Source organism: Papilio machaon, chromosome 16 (genome assembly GCF_912999745.1).
Source record: "Papilio machaon chromosome 16, ilPapMach1.1, whole genome shotgun sequence".
Lineage (NCBI taxonomy): Eukaryota > Metazoa > Arthropoda > Insecta > Lepidoptera > Papilionidae > Papilio > Papilio machaon.
Window position 1 is genome coordinate 2,758,389 of NC_060001.1, and position 21,562 is coordinate 2,779,950.

The window sequence follows — 21,562 nt, forward strand, 5'->3', positions numbered from 1 at the left end:
TCGTTTCATAAGAGGAAAGCGATTTCTAATATAACTTTTGGTATTAATCGAATGTGACGAATAGATCACACTTCCATCATGCTGTTGACAAGTTTTTATGTCTTAAACTATTTAGTTTTTCATTGCATGATTCCGCAACAATATTTATACGATTACTTTAGAATAAAACAATAACGGGTGATATTTTAAACCACTAAACATTAAAAAAAAAATGGTCGAGAGAAATTTTTAATAAGCGGTTAGACAATGCCTATTTTTATGAAGATTTATTGCTTTATAGTTAAGCTACTTGATTTTCTTTTCACAATATTATTAGTTATTAGTTAATAACGACATGTTTGAAAAAAGAAACGCTTTGACGAGTCGAAGTTCAAGATTAAATTATATTCATTTGAGAAAAAGAAGGCATTAAGAATTAACCGAATATAGTTTTGGAATTAAATAAAAATATTAATTTGATATAAAAACGCTGCACTCTTATGACTTGAACAGCATCGGGTCGGGGTGGGTCGTGCATGACTGGCGCTATGCGACCGTTATTGGCGCGAGATGACCGTCACAATGTTGTAGCTCGTAACTGACGTATGTCGTATTACAAGTTACAAGGGAAAACCTTTGCCCAGGCAACACTTATAAAAACAAACAATAATTCACGTATCTTTTGTAAAACAACATTTTAAATTCTTTCTAAAGAAAGAGTTTCTAATCTAATATTTGTTTATGTACCTATTTTGTAACAAAAAGCTTCTGTATCACATGATGTTGTCAAGAAAAGTTTTCTTAAAGTATAAATAGAAACATTACAACTACTACTGATGTCATATTATTAAAATGTTTCGCACCTCTGTCGTAAATAATACTAAATTATATCTGTACATTTAGAACAATAATTAAAATCACCAAAGTCCGTGGCGCGGTAACGCACCGCGACATAATTCCTGTCTCGAGGCACCATCATCAATCTTCGCCCTTGTTCTAATCGCATCGCATCGCATCATCAATTCACGAGTTATTTTAAAGCGCGACACGAAGACTTTGACAATTAAATGTTTACGGCATATGCGCAGGCAGGCGTATATTCTTTTAATTCAATTCTCTGACGTACTGTGACATTTTTTATTCATTTATGTTTACTATAATGCAAACTGGCCGGTAGTTATGGATGCAGAAAACCTTGTATTTTAGATCGATATTCCAAAAAATCTTTGAGGAAGTCAGACATATTTTATACCAAAATTTTGTTTGTTATAGAAAAACGAGGTCCGTCAAACAAACGAGGAAATTACCTTTTCAAAGGAACATATTAATGTTTTTTTACAGTTTTATACAATTACATCGAAATGAGTCTAATCAATCAAATTTAAATGAACACTCGTCGCGACCAACAAAAAGACGAAGGCAAATGAGCTAAGGTAAAGCTCGGCCCGAAATCGAATTAACTGCGAGCCAGTTTAAGACACCAATTAAACCTCCAACAAAAGGCTATCTTCAATGAAATGATGAAAAAAATGATAGATCAACTCTTTAATCTAGTCTATGTCCAAAACTGAACACACGAAAATGAACTTTATCCTCCAGTCATAAAATACAAATTAGAAAAAGTTGTTGCTGGTTGAAATTTGAGAAGACTGTTGGCACAACATCTCATATCGATTAAACAGATAATTAATCACGGGAAATGAATCCGAATGAGATGTTATTAGTTATAGCGAAGTTGCCATTAACAAGTGAAACAATGGCTGGCCACTTACAGGCTGATCTTAGTGTACTTACAAACTGCGATCTAATGATTCGGATAATTACGACTACATTTTTTGACACTAACTTTCTTTATTGCTATCGACTAAGTTCGATATAAATTTCAACCCAAAAATTAATTCTAAAGAATTAAATGCGCCGCCTTTTGCAGTCCTGAATTGATAATCAAATTAAAACAACAATTAAAAACTGAAATCTTAAAAAAAAATTGTAAACACGTTCAATTTAACAAAAGTTGTAATTTAAATACGTTTAATTGACATTCTTTGGAATAACTTAAAAACCAAATAAATTATTATTATTATATAGTAAAAGATGTCATAAAATCAAACTAAATATACTGTTAAAATTCCTATATGACGCTTTGTTTTCATGGTTAAAATAAACATGTTACATTTTTATATCAGCCTGTATACTTTAAGGACGGGTTGGCCTGATAGCCGATCAATCAGCGGCTAACAAGCCGATCACGTGCTAACATCGCCCGCACTTATGTGCTTTCTATTTCTACAAAACAACCAGCCTGTCGTGATTTAAAGATGATAGCTTTAAGATACAACATGATAAGTTCTATTATAGTGTCTAAAGTTATTCACGTTATTAACTTAGATTGTAAGCCTTATCCAAACATACATTTGTACTTGTTAAGTACTTAATGGTTGAATTTTTAGCTAAACAATATTGCGCCAAAGAAACTAGTTGATATTTTACAAAAATACGATAAAAATATATTGTAAAATTATTTTTACAAACTATAGCATACTAACTACATAACCTTCATTTACACCATCTGTCAAAAATTTGGGACCGCAATATAATACATAATTTTATCACTATGACAATACGCAAACATCATACAAATCAAAAACACGAATAAACTAAAACGTATCAACCACCCACAAAGTCTTGGCGCTTTAATTAGAATTTACATAATCGTTTGTCGCTGTCTTTAAATTAAACGCTTGTGCCCGTGATTGATTAAAACAAAAAAAAATATAAAGCGATATTATTTTTAATCTGTTGTTTTTTTTTTCGTTCGCGAGACGAAGACGGAGTGGAGTGGTGCGCGGGGCGTGGCGGGTTCACTTTCATTACTCATGAGCAATAATAAATGATAAAACATTATTAATACGCTGAGATCGAGCCGAGTGATGCCTCTCCACTCACGTGAGGATTAACCCACCTCGAATAAATTAATTCTAACTAATTAAAACTTGATGTTTGCTATGACATGGCAATATGAAACTCTAATTATATGTCTAACTGGAGAACTATCCCGAGGATATGAGGCAACTATTCTATCCTATTCATTTTTAAGCTTTAGTTTTATTTAATAAAAATATAATAATGTAAAATTATTTGAAAGTTATAAACAAGAGAGATATCAAACATAATATTAATATAACGTAATGTTACTTTCAGCCTTTACCATCTAAGTGGATATATTAACAAATAGTATAATTTTAAATGAAGAATGCTCCAAGCTGTCTTGATGTTTCTAATATTCAACAGTCACTCTGCACAAAAAATATCTTCAATCGAAACACATAATAAAAACTATGTAAGCAAAATCGAAACCCTTATTCGATTCTAATCCGATCGTGAGTGTACAAATAAAAATCGATATAAAAAAATCAAATCGATTAATTCTCGTCCTTATCGCGGCTCGCGTAATAACAACCAGAAGTTTGTTGGCCACGACCGGGGGTGATAAATTGAATAATAATTTATTCCGAACGAGATAAGCCGGACTCGTTCCGATCGCAAACCTCGACACTCGGTCTTTATGGACTGATTTACACCGTCTCGTAACATGATTGCGACAACAAAACTCTTTATGGAGTATTACGTATCCTGGTGGGAGTCCTAGTTCAAAGCAGAATGTTAGGAGCTTACTTCGATTTCGAAACTTCTAACAAATTACGCTATGGTGAGTACCAAAAATACGATCTAACTCAAATTTTTGGAATTGCAATAAAAACGAAATGTCTCTTAATTGAATTAAAGCCTAATTTTAAGTAGAAACTTAGTTTTGTAATCTTATGATACGATATAAATTCAAAAGTTTAATAATTAACGGTGTGATTTAAGTCCGAAACAACATTCTGTTTCAATTACTCGCTTGCAATAAACATTGGAGCGCGGACAGTAGCGCCGCCCTACACCCTATTGGCCGGATTAAGTAATTGGGACACTTTCACACTGAATTCGATGACTAAACACCTGCGATTTCTACCTAAGATCCATATTATTTTGTTCAAATTACAGGCTTTGAATTCAATATTAATAAACCTTTGTGTATGTATTTGTACAGGCAAAGCTGCTTTTACTTAAATCTGAATACAAAAAACATTAATATAGTAACGACGCCATAGCAGTGACGTAATGAATAGTGCGGGGAACGCTTTATCGATATCAAACTAATCGTACAACAATAAGCATTGATTCGACAAGCCGAGCGATCGTACATCAATTGTACAACGACATTGATGGCGCCATTTGCAACGAAGATCAATTAATGAGGAACTGAGATAGAATATCTTCATGTCTACGTGCGAGACAAGGTAAGTTGTACGGTTATCAATCACGCGCCCGCGCACTAACTCAACGCCCCAAGCGATTGAACGATCTCTCGCTTAATTATTTCTATTATGATATTTAAAACACAATGATTATCTTTGCAGATAACACTGTTGCAGCGAATTCCCACACTAGCGCCCTCATTAGTTCCACATTGGACTTACATAGGTCTTACGATCAATATTGCTATGATTAATGTACATTTAAATCGATAAGAATGATTGTACATTTAATATAGAAGGCATAGATAAACAATCTATAGACACGCAAAGAGGTTTAATATTGAGGCGATTCTTGAAATGTCATTTTAATTTTATATTGTAAATGACAACACTAAGGATTTAACTTCAATAAAAGGGTTTTAATTTTTTCAAATTTATGCTCCGGATGATATATCTATAAGTTTTGTATCTATGATAGAAGGTATTACTTGTAAAAAAGGACAAGAAATTCGATGTTACATTTTCTGAGTTATGTAAAATATATTCCATAACTATTAAAGGTACCTACAGGGGAAAACTATTTCATGGAAAGTCATCAATCATAGCAAAACCTAAAAATAAATAGAACACAGAAAAAAATAACTGCTTATTTCACAATAAAACCGTTATCAGATCCTAAAATAACAACATCGTTTGATTCATTATCACGGCACATACCAATAAACACATACCTATTTTAGGCAAATAAACACAATAAAACGCAGGTCTTCTTAGTTTGGACGTTTGAAATCGATGAATGTAGTTTAAGTGGCCAACGATAAATTAGATCTAAGGAGGTTGTATCAAAAAGTTTATATGTGTGAGAACTTACCGCGCTTCTGCATGAATGAGAACAGATCGTCCAGAAACTCCTTGCGTTGAGGATCGTCACTGATCTCGTATAACTGAAACAATGGAAACAGTTTTGTTTGTTTATTTATACACATCGGTAATAACGTCTCAGATAAATTTAAATATATTTGAACAGAGAGTTTAGTTTAGTATAACAATTAATATTCTGCTAGCGTTCTTCAATAGTATTTTTTTAAATAAAATACTGTCGTAAATTTTTTTTTTTTTTAAGTTCCTTTTATAAAAATCTAATGAGTATTAAAAAACATGTGTCATTATAGGTATTAAATACGGTGATTCTAAGAAAACGTTCTATAAATATTTGTGGTATGCTGTAATGCATGTAATTATTGCGAACGTTTAATCAACAGTTCACAAATTATTATTCGATCTAGGAAGTGATGTGCAACGGAGCGCAGACGCGAGGCACACGTGCGCCCGCCCGCATGTCCGGGAAAATGTAACCGTTCTATACAAAAAACTCAATATTTCACTCATACCTTATGAATTAACCAGTAGACATTAAAATAAATTGCGTAACTTGTTAGTAAAAAACACCTACTTCTACCCTTATCGTGCAGTTCTTAAAAATATTGAACGCAACATGAAAACAAAGAAACACCAAATAAAACAACATAAAATTTATGACTATCAACAACATTTTATCAAGTTACTAAAGCCGAAATTTCTGCCAAAGCTGCCAAATAATTAAATAAACTAGTTTAAGAAATAATAAAAATACCTTCAATAAGTTTGTTAGTTAAAAAAATGAATTTGTACAACCCTATTACGTACACATTTGTATACTGGGGACATCCCTAAACAAGTTCACACTATCTCACATTGTACACGGCTGCAGTAATCGGCCACCCCATCGTGCATAAACTGACAAAACATTGGTAGCAAATTGTACAATATCCGGTTTCTGAACGCACTTTGCAATTTAAAAAGCAGATCAGGCTTTATCAGTCGAACGCAACGATAAAATTGCTTGATTGGTCTGAAGTGAAGGCCTACCACTGTGTTATGTATATCTATTTTCATGCATGTCAAATAGTAGGTATATCTTTTGCATAAAGTAAACAAATTACATTTATACAAATAAGCTTTTTTAGTTTTACTAAAACTTATAAAATTATAAAACCTTTTATCCACATTTCAACTGTCCTTTATGATCAAAATTTGAACTACGAATAATCCAATTCTCTTATAATCTTCTACAATGACGTCATCGAATAGGAAATCCCGCTACACAAGTCATCCGGTCCACATTAGAATGGGCGAATGTTCAAACGCGGTGTCAATGTGACGCTGGCGACGATCAAACATCACAGTATTTGCATTGGCCGGACAATTACATCGGAGCACTTAACGCCAAAGAACTGGGCCGTGGAAACAACGAAACGCCATTTGACGCTTCCTGTTTCCGTCTCATATATTTGTATAACGCCTCATTAAATAGTCTAGGTGTTAGGGCATTTGGAGCGTGCGAAATGTATCGCGGGTTTCACTAACAAAGGACTGTCATACTAGACTTAGATAAATCGATAGGTACACGGATCAAAATATCTAAAATCTACTAAAATACTACTTCACTTCTTGCATGTTGAATGTAATGAAATGTAATGATGTAAAAACCATAAGCTATAAAATATGCCAATAATATTGAATGAAAAAGCCAAATTCAATTTCTTTTGCGATGGTGACAGCAGTGATTCCTTTTCGTAGAAATGTACTTTACATTTATTAAGTTTCTTAATTAATTTGAAATGCTGTGTAATTAAGAAATCTTACTTATATTATCGACGCGAATGTTTGGATGTTAGAATGTATCTTCAACGATAACAGCTCAACGGATCTTGCTGAAATTAGACACAAATATAGAACATAGTCTGGAAGAACACATTTGCTACTAACGAAGTTTTGTTTTAATTCTACGTGGACGGATTCGCGTGGAAAATGTAGTTATATAATATGTACAAAAAATTAAAGTTTGCACATCAATTAACCCTTTGTTAAAACAAATGATACCAAAGCCGATGGTTTGTAATTGGAACGTTGTATGTTTTTTCTTAGTGCACTATCCGGCGCTAATCGAAAACGTTCTGGCGGGTGATTAATCGCGGAGGGCGCAACCGGCGGACAGTGACGATCGCGAAGATTGATGCGCCAGAGGTCGCTGCCGTACTTATAGCTCACGTTTACGCTCATTAGATGATATCGACACCGATCAACTTAACTCATTTAGGTCTTCAAGTCGAAAGAACTGTCTTTTGTCATATAAAAGAGGAATAATACGAAACATTTAGCTCAAACATTATATTATTAATACCAATAAATGTAAGTGTTATATGGCATACGATACCACTACGGTTTATGTCGATAAAAAATCATGACGTAATGATGGTTTGGACAAAGTTGAGGTCAACGGGTACGTTGAGAACGTAGTCTCCAGGGAACAAATATAATACAAAACATGGCTTTAAATATTAATGTGTGAACTCGGTTTTGCTTGAAGAATCTTTAAAGAAGTTGAAGAGATTAAAAAGTTACAATAGTACAATAGAGGTGTAAGATTTGAATTTTTCTTTAAGGAAGTACTCGATTATGATATAAAGCAGTCAAGAGATGTATGTGGACAGTTTGCGAAGCTACGAGAATATTATCATAACAGGGTCTGTTGTCGCCCACCGAGCCGTCGATATTTGAATGACAAAACTCAACACTAAGCCGCGTAATCTCCATTGTGGTGCACCAATTACAGACTCTCCCCTTCCGCCTGAATAAATAAATAAATATTGTAAAACATCACACTGTTTGGTAATAATTCCCTGAACCACGCTACGATAGTTCTATAGAAACTCGGATAACTGACGACCTTCATATAGCATGAAATATTTTGTCCATGAATAACGGACGAATATTGTAGCATTACGACATAGTAGCATGCTCATATGACAGATGGACTCGTGGTTACTGTATGTAAAAGAAATGGTTGAAGCACAAAACTAAGTTAGTGGAAAACTTGTTACCAACTTCGAAATAATCAATTATATTCTAGTGAAAAATGTTTAATATCAATGGTTAACATATAACTAGTGATATATCGTATGCAAGCCAAGGTTGATATGTCGTTTTCTATTGATGTATCACGAATTATATAAATCAAAAGGCTCAGTGCACGGGTCAAGGTGATCACAAGCACTAAAATTGATTTTGACACAGATGCGGACGATTGTGCTAAGATTGACTATTGTATTGGGAGCTTACATCGCTTCAAAGCATTCCATTTTATTGGTGTGTGCACCTTCAATGTCCGATTATTATAATGGTCAAAGTTATATAATTTCGAATTGTGAATTTGTGCCTTCTGGAACGTTTGTTTTTTTCTTTGAAACAGAACTGAATTAAAAAAATACTTTAACAGGTACCTATTAAAATAAATTATTGAATTATAATAATAACAAGAATTAAACCCATGTGCGGCAAAGTTGAAATACAAAAATAAATAAACAATCATGAATATCCGATCCTTTGAGACTTTTTAACTATGCCTGTTGTTATAGTTTTGTTTACTTTAACTCCTCAATTTTACTTACAAGTTTTCCTTAACAACTGTCTTGAAATTTGTTGTTACATTAATTGTAAATAAGACATTTATATGAGTATGGATAAGCATATCACGTTAAATAACATCTCAAGTGTACCCGCGAACTCTTCGAAGCTAAACTACGACCGCGCCGCCGCAAGACAATTTCAAATTGCAAGCGATAATTCACACTTGTAATATAAGGATGGATTTATAAATAAAGCACTCGACTCGCGCCCTGTAGGAACAACTGAGACAGCATTTATGGAAATACCGCAGATTTACACTTATTGAGTTTACATCTAAATGCGATATGATGAATTCGCGAGCCTCGTGTGCGATTTATTGGTTTATTCATTACGATTGAACAGCTTCAGCTACAAGTGAAAGATATACTAGATTATTATTTATTATTCAACTTTGTAGTGTTCGTTTTTTTTTTTTAATACAGCGATTTTTATAACTGGCCGTGAAGAATATTAAGCAAACTTGAAATTTTAATATGTATTCGAAATACCTCAATTTACTATAAATTAGATTTATTTTTATTTTTTACATTTTCTAAATTCTGTCGTCGATCGTTTCGATCTGCTAAACTATAAGCTTCCAAAGCAAAATCAATTTATAAATTCATCATTTGTTTCTGTACTTTTTTACGACAGTCGTAGTATCAAAAGCACGTTAACTTTGCAATTTTTTTTTTTTTTAGTCTTTTACATTCAAATAAAGAACAGTTAGTACTTATTAAAATAATGTCATCGTGGTTTTAGCATACAATGCAACACTTATTGCGCTGCAAATATAATTACTGCCTACCGCGTACCGCTTTCCGTCGTTCGACTACCTCAACAATGTAACTTTTTCCATCAAACAAGTCGTAAAAACGACCCACCTTAATGTCTAATCGTGTATTCGTCAGCTCGATAAGTCGACCTATTTTCATAGCAATCGTAGTAATTACTAATATAGCAAACGGTAGCAAGTAATACTTTCGCATAATATGCGTAGTCGTAATTTACTTGTGTCGTCAGGAAATCATAGCAGGATCGTCACGACACGTATGTAACTGAACATGATTACAGTTTTACGTCGTTGCAATTTATAACTGAAAATACTTAGCCTACATTTTAATATCGCTTTAAAGTTTATTAACCTCATACCTACTTGTCAACACAAATATAAAATCTTATATAATTTTATACAAGTAACTATAAAATAATCGATTAATTTTTACATTAAAATTCGACTGGTTTTTCAATTTAAAAAAATTGATCTGTGCTTGCGTTAAGTTGCTGCTAATTGATAACTTGACATTTGCTTATTTTTATGTTATAATTATTTAATTGATATTATATCCGTATTTTCGTATTTACATCTTAATTATGAAATTACAAATGCTGCAGCACAAAATTATAGCAATTATCATAAAAACGCAATGTATAATTTCGTCCGTCAACAACACAGTTGCTTGAACTTTCACGAAAAGCTCCCGAAATCGATTTCATTGAAGAATTAAGTTTCAAAGAATCGATGTAAATTGGTGGCGTTTAATTTTCGGGCGAGGGCAGTAGAGGGCACAGCGGAGGAGGACAGTGCAGGTGGGGCAGGTGCCTGTCTCACACAATTGCACCACAGTTTTAACCGGAGTTGTAATGAGGTAAACAAACATGTCAGCTTTGTGAAGCAAGGCATGAGATGCAGCGATTTTCAAAATTTTTAATGCATGAAATAAAAACCTTGTACCAATCACGACACGATAAGATAATTTTGTTGTTTTTCATTGACTTTACCTGACCATTCAGTAGAATGTAAATAAAAAAAAGGAGAATAAGAGATGATAATATCAAAATATTTTGCCGTTAGTTAGTCGGTACGACTGTCGTTATCGAAAATCAATTCTTTTAGAGATTATTCGATGCTGTTTATTGCAAAATGAATCGCATTTTAACAACAATTTAAGCAAACCCGCTTTACTCTTATATCTTAAAATTGGAAAAGTTAATTGTTTATCGCGGTATAACAACTTTAAGGGCGTTGTCCGATGAAACAAAGCCTCGATTGATACGAGGAAAGCGGTGTCGAAATTTAAATGCCCTCGGATTTCAGTCGAAAAGTCCATTAAAGGCACATAAATCTAAGAATCAATTACCATTTATTATTCTTAAGTTACGTAACTAAGTGATACTTACAGTCTTACTTAATTTTAAAGGTATAAAAGGATCATACAATGTAAAGGTTATGTAACAGTTATTTTCATTTATATACAAAGCAAAAAAATAAAACATCATTATCCAATCCCCTCACCTTTTTTCATTATCGTATATTTTTATAATTTTTTTTTATTAACAACTAAAAATAGTCTAACTTAACAACTAATAATTAGTCTTGTAATATAAAAAAAAGTACTTAAGTAAATAAAGCAAAAACTGAGATAGGTAAACAAGTTCCGTTAGTATTTACACACAAATTATGGTTAATTCAAACCTCGGCGGGCACATCCTATGATTGATTGACACCGACCCACTATGAAAAACTAACTGTACTGTCTAACTTATATGTGATGTGCTTATTTTTTCTGTTAAAACTGTTTAAATCGTACTACAATATTGCGACTAATTTTAATTGGTGAACACAGGTATTTTTAAATGTGGAATCCCGATGTTTGAACTTTTAAAGACATTCAAAATTATGAAATTTAGAAGCAGTAAACATACTCTGTACCAACCAAGCATTCTCTGTACAATTGGAAAAGTAACTCTTAACGAAAACCACAAAGTTTCGCGCATAAATCTTAAAGTCAATTCCAATTGTCTTACAAATGTATTAAAATTATTAAACGTCATCTGCGAATATAAAATCATGTTATATTGTCAATGTACAGTTAGCAAATGCCATTGTGTTTATCGAAATGTCTTGAATAATGATGTTTTCTAGTTTCGCCTTTCTTCTTAGCAAGCATTTTATTGTTCAATCTCTCGCAATACAATTCTGCTAAAGTTCATACCGGAGATAAAATGTATATTTTATTCTACATTTGTTTTGAAATAATACTTTATCTTATTACTGTGTAATGATAATTAAATTTTAAATAAACATAATTAAAAATAATACATATTTAGTACTAATTTCTAGGAAGCAACAAATCGTTACTTGGTCAAAAAAAAAGTTGAATGATAGTCGTTCGTCAACTAAAACAAAACACATATTTTTAAATCGGCAATGATATTCTTAGTACTTAGATCAAAGATTCATACGTTGCAATAATAATAATCTTCATAGTGTTGTAATGTAAAATACCTATTGTCCCATGCCCACCCCCAGCGAGTGAAGCGTATCATACGAGCGGGTGTCCGGTAGTGGATTTATTCCGGATAAGCAATCGCGTAATCGACAAAAACAATAGTCAGTGGCGGTCACCAATGCGTGCTCATTACATTGATTTACAGCTACTGGATGCGACATAAACATGACCTATATTCATTGTTTGCACAATGGTTCTCGTAAATAATTAAATTAATATTTTTCATCGATATCATATGGGGTAAATTAGTGATTACAAAGACGCGTTATACCAAACTTAAAAAAAAAAAAATGATTACCAGTTTGTTATAATGTCAGTAAATTTGAAATCTACTATCGCCGTGTTAATCTTCCTGAGCTGAATTACACATTTCATTATTAGTTAATTCGTATGTGTAAAATATAATAGTTTATTTCTGTCATCACTGACAATTACCTAGGACATTTTCTTGTACAGATTACTAAAGTTTTCGAACGTATAATAATAAATACTTGAACAAGTGCCACATCTAGTATCTTTGCATCGTGGTATCGTACAACTATCGAGTATACAGGCAGTATACACGATTACACGCCCTCTCTTTGATCTCCAATTAGATGAACATTTTGGGGACCGCATTACCGCAGGCGCTGGGGAGAGGGTGACGATTGCTAGCGAATATGTTACGTGTTGACATTACTCCCTTAGGGATGTACAATTTTCCAGTTTATACAAATCATAAACAATTATTGCCGCTGGTCTTAAAGTAGTCACTAAGCACCTAAGTATAGATTAAGTAAGAGAAATCTATACTAAGCGGATGTTCAATTATCATCAGATGACTCTGAGTACGGTTATTACTGTACATAAAATCAATTGACGTAATTAAAATTTATTACACTTATTCCATAATAACTTAATAAATTTCTTGTGTTCGTAATTCATATTAAACTTAGTAGAAACTAAGAATTATTTATAAATATAAGTAGACTATGTTAACGTTTTCCAAGAATACATTTATAGGAATAAGGAAGTATACAAAGGCTGAAAATAAAATCAATTAATAAAGAGATTTGATGTAGTGATTAAGAAGGCGCGTTATGGCGGACGACCTAGGGCGGGCGGTATACGGCGACGTAGGGCGGCGCGGGACAGGGGACTAATCCTCCGCTAAATCTATTGGCGACCACAATTATCTGCAGGCCATTAAGCCTCTTACTGATAATAATTGTCAACTTCCAATCAGTTGACCGTAACAACCATATTATGACGTACTAAAAAAAATCTAACGTATTTAGTTAGTAATTATAACTCACGTTAATGATTTAATTGTGTTGTTATTAAATGTTTGATTACGACATTATTTATAAAATAAAACATACCATTATTTAATCCGTCCAGCCACTAAAAAAATTATTCAAGAGAATTTGACAGCCGGCTGTGGCCCGGTGCTTGAGTAACTACCAAGTTTATTACTCGAAATTAAACTTAGCTCGAGTCTTAGAACTGGGCACAAATAGAGAAGATATGCTGGTGAAAAGTAAACTTTATATTCATTAGAAAAGATTTCGTTCAAATAAAGTTGCTATAGTGAATAAATGGGATTTCAGAACTTCTTTCAAATGTGCTTGACCGATAAATTGCAAATTTAAACGCTTTCCTAACCGGATTACGTGTAATAATGTCCTTAAAGAATTTCTATCCTACGAGTTTTTAAGAAACACGGTAAAATACTTATCTTTCTGATTTGATGTAGAAATCAAATCAGAAAGATAAGTATTTTACCGTAAGTTCCTAAAATCTATTTTCTTTTAAAAAACCTTGACACAAGAAATCAAATTTGACTATGACTCATTCTATCATTAACAACTTATAAATATCTTTTCAGAATTCCTTCGCCATTCATCTACAGCAAATAGTTGCTTTTTTTAATTCGCACAATGACAAAGGCAATGTGTCAATACGGTCGCGGAAAGGGACGAACAGCGCGTGTCAAAGGCATTAGCACAGCCGCAACGCCATTTATATATGAACGACGCGTCTACATAAAGCATATTAATATAGCCTTTATTAAGTTAATTTGAATATTATTGTAATTTAAGTGAGATTGGTATGTACGATTAATTGAAAAATTGTTAATTGACAACGCAATCAGCACAAGCGCAACAATTCCTTCATTTTTACTCTACTTCATGTGTTTTTTATTGTTGCAGCCTCACTAAGTTTACTGTGAATTTCCCTTCTATATTCCCTTCTATGAATTTTTATGTGTGCACAAAATTTTTCGAAAAATTCTTTTTTTACAATGATTAAGTTATACGCCTACATATATAAATGTTATTTATCATAGTTTTCAATTAACAACATCGTATTGAAAATTCACATTTCCAATACCCACGCACAGTGTTTGCAAAGATTTCCACTGTGCGAGAGCCTTGATAAATACGCGCACACGCATATGCGTTTATGCGCGATTGTGCAGGTGTTGCGGTCATCGACCCCGCCGGCCACACGCACACACACACACACAACGGGGATGACCACAGCGGCGACATGCTAATTCCCCGCACAACAAACCTCTTCCTTTGTGCAAGTTTGCACTCACAGTCGCTGTCCGACTGTCGATATATTTGCATTGCTTACCAATGTTACGAATTAGCTGGACGTTGCGATAATATGTGTGAGCGGACTTATATTAAAGCTAATAAAGAAGAAATTTTCACAGCGAATAACAAGCTAGTTGTGGTCGGAAGAAGTTACATCGAATACATTGAAAAGGGAAAAAATCAGTTTCTAGGCTAGAAAAAGCTTCACCGAACTTACGTAGATCTCACTAAGGACTTTAAATAAATAAATAAATAAACAGGAAATAACTACTTTAACCGATTGATGTAAATCAACTAATAATAAAATAATCACGTTAACTTTTTAAATATACAAAACTAATCATATTAGAAGATATTTAAATTTAACGGTAATTCGAATTTATTCTAATGTCTGATCACATATTAAAACGTTTCGGTTAGTTCGGTTCCCTAATAAAATCGTTTGCAGTAAACCTTAAAGCGTAGACGTCTGATAAATCAACACGGATAAAAAGGGCACTTAATCCGATGGTTACGATAGGTGCCCGGTTATAAAATCATACGTTTCACGCATTATCCGGCAATAAAATGGAGGCGGCTCGTAAAAATAATCGGTGACCGCGTGATTGACCACCCCTGACATTATACCCTGTACCACAAGCAAACAAGCATCTACTTTAAAAATATTTTTATATAGTTTAGTATAGTTATGTATCACCTCATAGCTTTTACCCGCGACTCCGTCCGCGCGGAATAAAAAATAGAAAACGGGGTAAAATTATCCTATGTCCGTTTCCTGGTTCTAAGCTACCTGCACACCAATTTTCAGTCAAATCGATTCAGCCGTTCTTGAGTTATAAATAGTGTAACTAACACGACTTTCTTTTATATATATAGATAGATAAGACACTTCAAAATGTCCCATACTAAATGTGATGAATTCTATAGAATTGTTATTGTACACAAACATAAGAAAATGATAAAAAATGTAAAGCAATTTACGATTCTTGATCTTAATGTGTTTCTCAAAGAAGAATTGTAATCATGTTCTAGAGAAATCATAAAAAGACGGATCTTAATAATTTAATAAAATACACATTTATGATTTCGCAATAAAATACCTTCCTAGAAATATACGTAATAAATTTTAGATATAAATACTAAATATAAAGATCCCATTCATCATTTAGCATCCCGATTTAAACATTAACGACTTCAGATTAAACTAGTATTAAATGCACCATAAATATTTTAAATTTATAACGAATCCATTCGACTTTAATCCGTCCACATGACAGTATTAATTTTGTATCGCCTTATATTAAGCCTATAATTAACAATCACATAAAAAGGACCCTTGCTGAGATCGAATCCGAACTTTTTATTCCAAGATTTAATATTCATAAATCAATTAAGTCCATTCTACATTTTAACAAACGAGTTCTCAGTTCGAAATGAAAATAAACTTTAACCGTAAATTAAAATATTCGCATATAATTTTGATATTAATTAACAGGTTGGAATATAATTTTTTAATTATTATAATTTATTTTTCACTGGCTCATTAAAATATAAATTAATAAGCTTATTCTGTCGCATTAAATTAATTATAATTTCGCCAAGCACTAAAGTTGATGCATATTGAAAATTAAAAGATATTTACTGTTACTTGAGTAACATATATTTTATGAAATTATTGTACAGACTTTCTACGGTTCTTTTTAATTTTATTCGTACATTTTATTTTACCCATTGAACAATTAATAATTTAATTTTTTTTGGATAATTCTCTCCCTCTCTGCCTAACTCGTATCCCACATGGTGGTGAGGTCAGCTTTCCCAATCAGTTTCCTCCAACTCGTTCTGTCTTCGACATCTTCATCTGAGACTCGGCACTCACTCATGTCAGCACTATATCTTTCCATCTAGTTTTGGGTCTGCCTCTGAATCTGCGGCCGGGAAGGGAAAGATGTAGTTCTAAATTTTCTTTGGATAATTTATACTCCTATTTCTTCGATTCCAGAAATCGGATTATTTTTCAAACAGACATAGTTATTTAATTATAACTACAACCTTTTTCTATGAGTGATTCCAAAAAAAACTTCTAGGAAAACATTACTATTAAATATTAAGTCAGAATTATAAGAATAATAAATAATACAATAACAATAGTAAAAATTTAAACGTACCACATTTAAATAAAACTTCGTGGTACAAAAGCGAAATTTCTAGAAAACTTCAAAATTCACCTGTTTTCACAAAGGCCTTTTGTTTAGTTAACGTATCTATCAGCTAGAATTAGAACTTACGGACTTTGTTAAAAAACAATCAATATCAGTAATCCTTTACAATCCTTTACAAAGCATAATGATAAAACGTAAAAAACAGCTGTATGTGAAAACTGGCACAACTTTAAGCCATAAAATAAAACTAGCTTGTTTCGTATATCTTATATTGTATCAATACCTCAAATTAAAATTACATTTGAAGGGAAATTAATTCAAATAAAATAATGTTATAAGCACACGGTAGTAAAATCCATTTTTATCTAATCAGTAAAAACCTTCTGTAGCAGGGGTGGCCAACATGATGAGACTTAAGATCTGCTGTTTTCTGATGAAACTACCTATAACTTAATTCTTGAAATCTTAAAAGACAACATAGTTCACGCGACAATTCTGTAGTTTTTCTTTTTCCTTTTTAACGGAAAACACAAAACTGACAATTACTGCCGTCTTATCGTCATTAGTATTAGTGTGTATGTTTTACGTATTTATTTTTTGCCTTGCCACAATCGACTGAACAAACTATCATGATCGACCGGTTGTCGACCCCTGATCTATTACATACTGTCTACTATATCTTCTTTAATCACACGCTTAATCCCATAACTCCATTACACCGGCACTTTTTATACACAATGTCACCCTTTACATTATCCTTAAACAAAACAGAGACACAAGTTTCATTACAGTCAAAACCCTTAGTAACAAAATTACAGATACCAACAAAACTGAAAAACTTTGTACTAACTTGACATTTAATTTAAACTACATTATCTATAAAATAATTATTCATAACAATTGAATGGCTTATCATATTAATTATGTGATTAACACAATTGTTACTACTTTAATTTGTTTGTTTCCCATTCAATATCCGTTTGAATGTAGTTATTAATTAATTTTTACACAAACAATATTATTTAAATCGAAATGATTTCTTTGAATTGTTATAATGTTTTCCATTCAATTGATAACATTATCATTTAATTTGTGATGCTGGTAAATATAATTAGGACGAATAGCAATTATATTATTATTACTCTTTGACTTAAATCACATGTGACTTATAATCTTATTATAACATCTATTTATCTTTAGATCCATTCTAGAAATGTGATTAATGTATATGGATTATAATTGGCAATATATTATAATATACTTCAATTTTCCCTACAAAAAAAATAACTAAAAACTATGTAAGACGATTCAATAAAAATGTAACGTAGCAGAGCTTTCGCGTTTATGTCTTTTGATAGTAGAGTCTCAATTCTGCTAAACAAATTGATTGCAACAGAAAACATGGTAACGCTATTTATCGGTATCGATATTTCCATGATAAAAGAAACTTAAAAGAAATGTTTTGTAAAATCAAAATAAAAATCGAACTAAAACAATGAAAAAAGCTTTCATCAATCTTAAGATAACAATTTCAATAAAGTATTTATGGATAATTAATAATTAAAAAAATTACAAAATTTAATGATTATTTAACAGCATACCTTCTTCTTATCAACTTCAAAAAAGTTGGGCATTTTCGGAGGATCATTGTGCGAGTTCTGTCGCTGCTCCTCCATTAAGGTGTTGAAGAAATCCATGAATTCCATTTAAAACAATATCACAGTCCAATATATCACATAAAATTGTCACGTTTTCACCACAAATAGGCAATAATTAAAAAATGTCAAAATGACGCGCGACGCAAGCACGTGGACAGAGCGCGACGGCGACACGCCAGACGTCTAGCCCGTGCCAACATCAGATATAAACTAAATTGAAAATTGGAAACAAAATGCAATGTTCGAATCTTGATATGACAATAATAGGCGAGACAAAGATAAGAAAAACGCGCGCGGGAGAACGAGACGGAAGGTTTCGGTAGACGCGCCGCTCCACCCCATCGGCACCGGCGCAGGGGTTGTCGCCACACCAGATCGCTACGAAATTTAAATATTTTACCTGCTTTCCAAACGGTATTAAATCGATTAAACATATAATCGATTTTCGACTTTATCTCGACGCGATAAGTTTAACATTAAAATAATAGAAAACTTGTCGTTACATTTTTCTTTCAAACAGATATTATAAGTTGTAATTATAAATAGCAAACGTGTGGATACAATACGCAAGGCTATTCCGAGAATTGGGTTTGTTTTATAATCTATGTGCACAGTACGACGATTGAAAGATTTGTATTGTTTAAAATATTGCAGTACGGACATACGGCACGACTCGTAAAAAATAACGGCAAATATCTTGGGATCTTGGGAATAAATATTCATGTTTTGAAACCGCATCTGGGTTAAGAGAATCGTAATTTACAGTCGGTCGTATTGAAAATTAATGAAAACGTACGCTAAGTGTGTAAAGATAATTGTTTGACCGCAGGTTTATTACGTAATTTCCACCGTAGTGATGTGCCGAATTGCAATCGTGACGTTTCAAAGTTGCACGCAAAATTACTTCGGGGTTCCTACGACTACGTCATTAGTGTAAATTGAAGGGTGCTAGAGTTGTTGTATTCGTTTTGGGTGGGTAATAATTTCATATTTCACAAATAATCAATTAAATCCGGTGATTGAATGCGACGGGATTGCATGGGGTGGATATTATCTCGTTATTGATATCTTTGTAATGGGGTAAAGTGGAAGCATTCCGCGATACGGGCGGTTGTACCGATACGGGTCGGCTTGCGGGTTACAACTATTATGACAGGTCCGTTGATACCAAAGGGTTGCGCGGACATATGATAACTGTGAAAACTTCGTACTTGATACATATTGATTTTATGTCAAATTTATTATGTTACAGTGAACAAGTCAACTAAGAAAAGAGAAAATTTATAATAATCGAAAAGGTCACACAATTTTACTACAATAACATGATGACTAAGATTAAAAGCGTCATACGAAAGTTAGTTTGGATCACAAAACAATTCATATATTAGTATAATTTCTTTCGAAGTTATGCGGTGAAATGAATAGTCCGTGGGGAAACCCCGAGAGCGGACCGCTGCATTGCGAGAATTGGGACCGTCTACGAAAAACTTAAGTTGAACTATGACGTCACAACGTCATCAATAAACAGTGTAAACAATGTTTGTTCTATTAATATAAACTAAGTTATAATTTAAATACATTTAAAACTTAATCAACCAACAGAACACACGACAGAAATAAGCAGGTATTACCCAATATCCATTCATAACAATCAATCTTTATCTATGGAAAAAGATAAAATAAAACGCCCAAAGACCTTATTTATTTTATTCCTTTTTAATTTTTTTTATGAAGCAATAAAATTTCTAGTAAAGACCCAATTATACCTACGGCCGACAAACGATGATTCGTAAAATAAAACGAGTGCAATAAAAATTACAATGGAATAAGTAAAACAGGCAAAGGCCCTTTCGAATGACGAATTAAAATGTTATTTTTGTAATGCGGAAACAAAAGGCGAAAGAATCTTTAGTTTATTATCAGAGGAAGTGAATAGATACGGCTTATTGACCAGGGCTTCGTAGAATCCGCCTGTGAAACAATAGAATGAGCAAAATGGTCAGTCGCTATGTGGGTGCAATGAAAGAGGATTTAATAAAAATGATTCCTTAAAGAAATTTACTTAAAATAAATTCATATAATCCTTAGATTTAGGATTTATTGGATACTAGGAATTCTCGATTTATCATATAAGCTGTCACCCGCGACTCCGTCCGTGCGGATTTAATAAGAATTACTTTATAATTAGCCCATGTGTTCTTCCACCCTATAGCCTACATCTGTGCTAACTTTCATCAAAATCCATTAAGCCGTTCTGGAGATATCTTCAAACAAACATCCATCCATTCATCTAAAATTTCGCATTTATAATAATAAGAAGTAAGATTAATAAGATATGTAAATTCACACCCTTTTTTGGGCAAAAGAAATTTAAGATGGTCGACGATAGATAAAAGAATCTTTAATATCTAGCATAAATGTGACGTTGTAAAAATTTTATTTCAGCTAACTACAGTTCTTATAATCATTTTATTGCATTTAGTTATAAATTCAATAATATTGTAGTTAATAAATATATTTGTTTTATTATGAATTAATGCAGGAAAGTGCTGTTAGCTGAGAGATTAGAACTTAAAGCTATTAAGACTATAGTTAACGTGGTATTCGTAAAGACTTTTGTAATTAACATTCTTATAGACAAGATGTATTTGTACCGAGGGCAATAATTATATCGCGATATAATGGAACAGAGGGAAATGCGTCAATGCTATTTGTAGAGCTATTTCGTAACGAGTTTTTATGAAGCTTCGCGATTACTATATAATACTAGCTGTCGCCCGCGACTCCGTCCGCGCGCAGTTAAAAAATGGGGGGGGGGGGGTTATGAAAAATAGATGTTGGTCGATTCTCAGACCTGCTCAATATGCTCACAAAATTTCATGAGAATCGGTCAAGCCGTTTCGGAGGAGTACGGGAACGAAAACTGTGACACGAGAATTTTATATATTAGAAGATAAGGTAAGCAAGATTTGGTACTTGTATTGTAAAGACTTATTGTTATAAATTATATCTATCTATACAATTAATTAAATCTGCAGTGTCTGTATGTAATCTTAAAAGTTAAAAAAAAATTACAAAAAAAAACTATTTTTCGTC

The 21,562-nt window shown here is 32.7% G+C and overlaps 1 protein-coding gene across 1 annotated transcript in view; it reads right to left on the reverse strand.

Moving 5' to 3' along the window:
* LOC106716620 (protein dead ringer) overlaps positions 1 to 21,562 on the reverse strand; it is a 103,327-nt gene that overhangs the window by 31,210 nt on the left and 50,555 nt on the right. Inside the window, exon 4 of the mRNA XM_045681527.1 lies at positions 5,152 to 5,224. Coding sequence (XP_045537483.1) covers positions 5,152 to 5,224 — 73 coding nt within the window. The remainder of the gene's footprint in view (positions 1 to 5,151; positions 5,225 to 21,562) is intronic.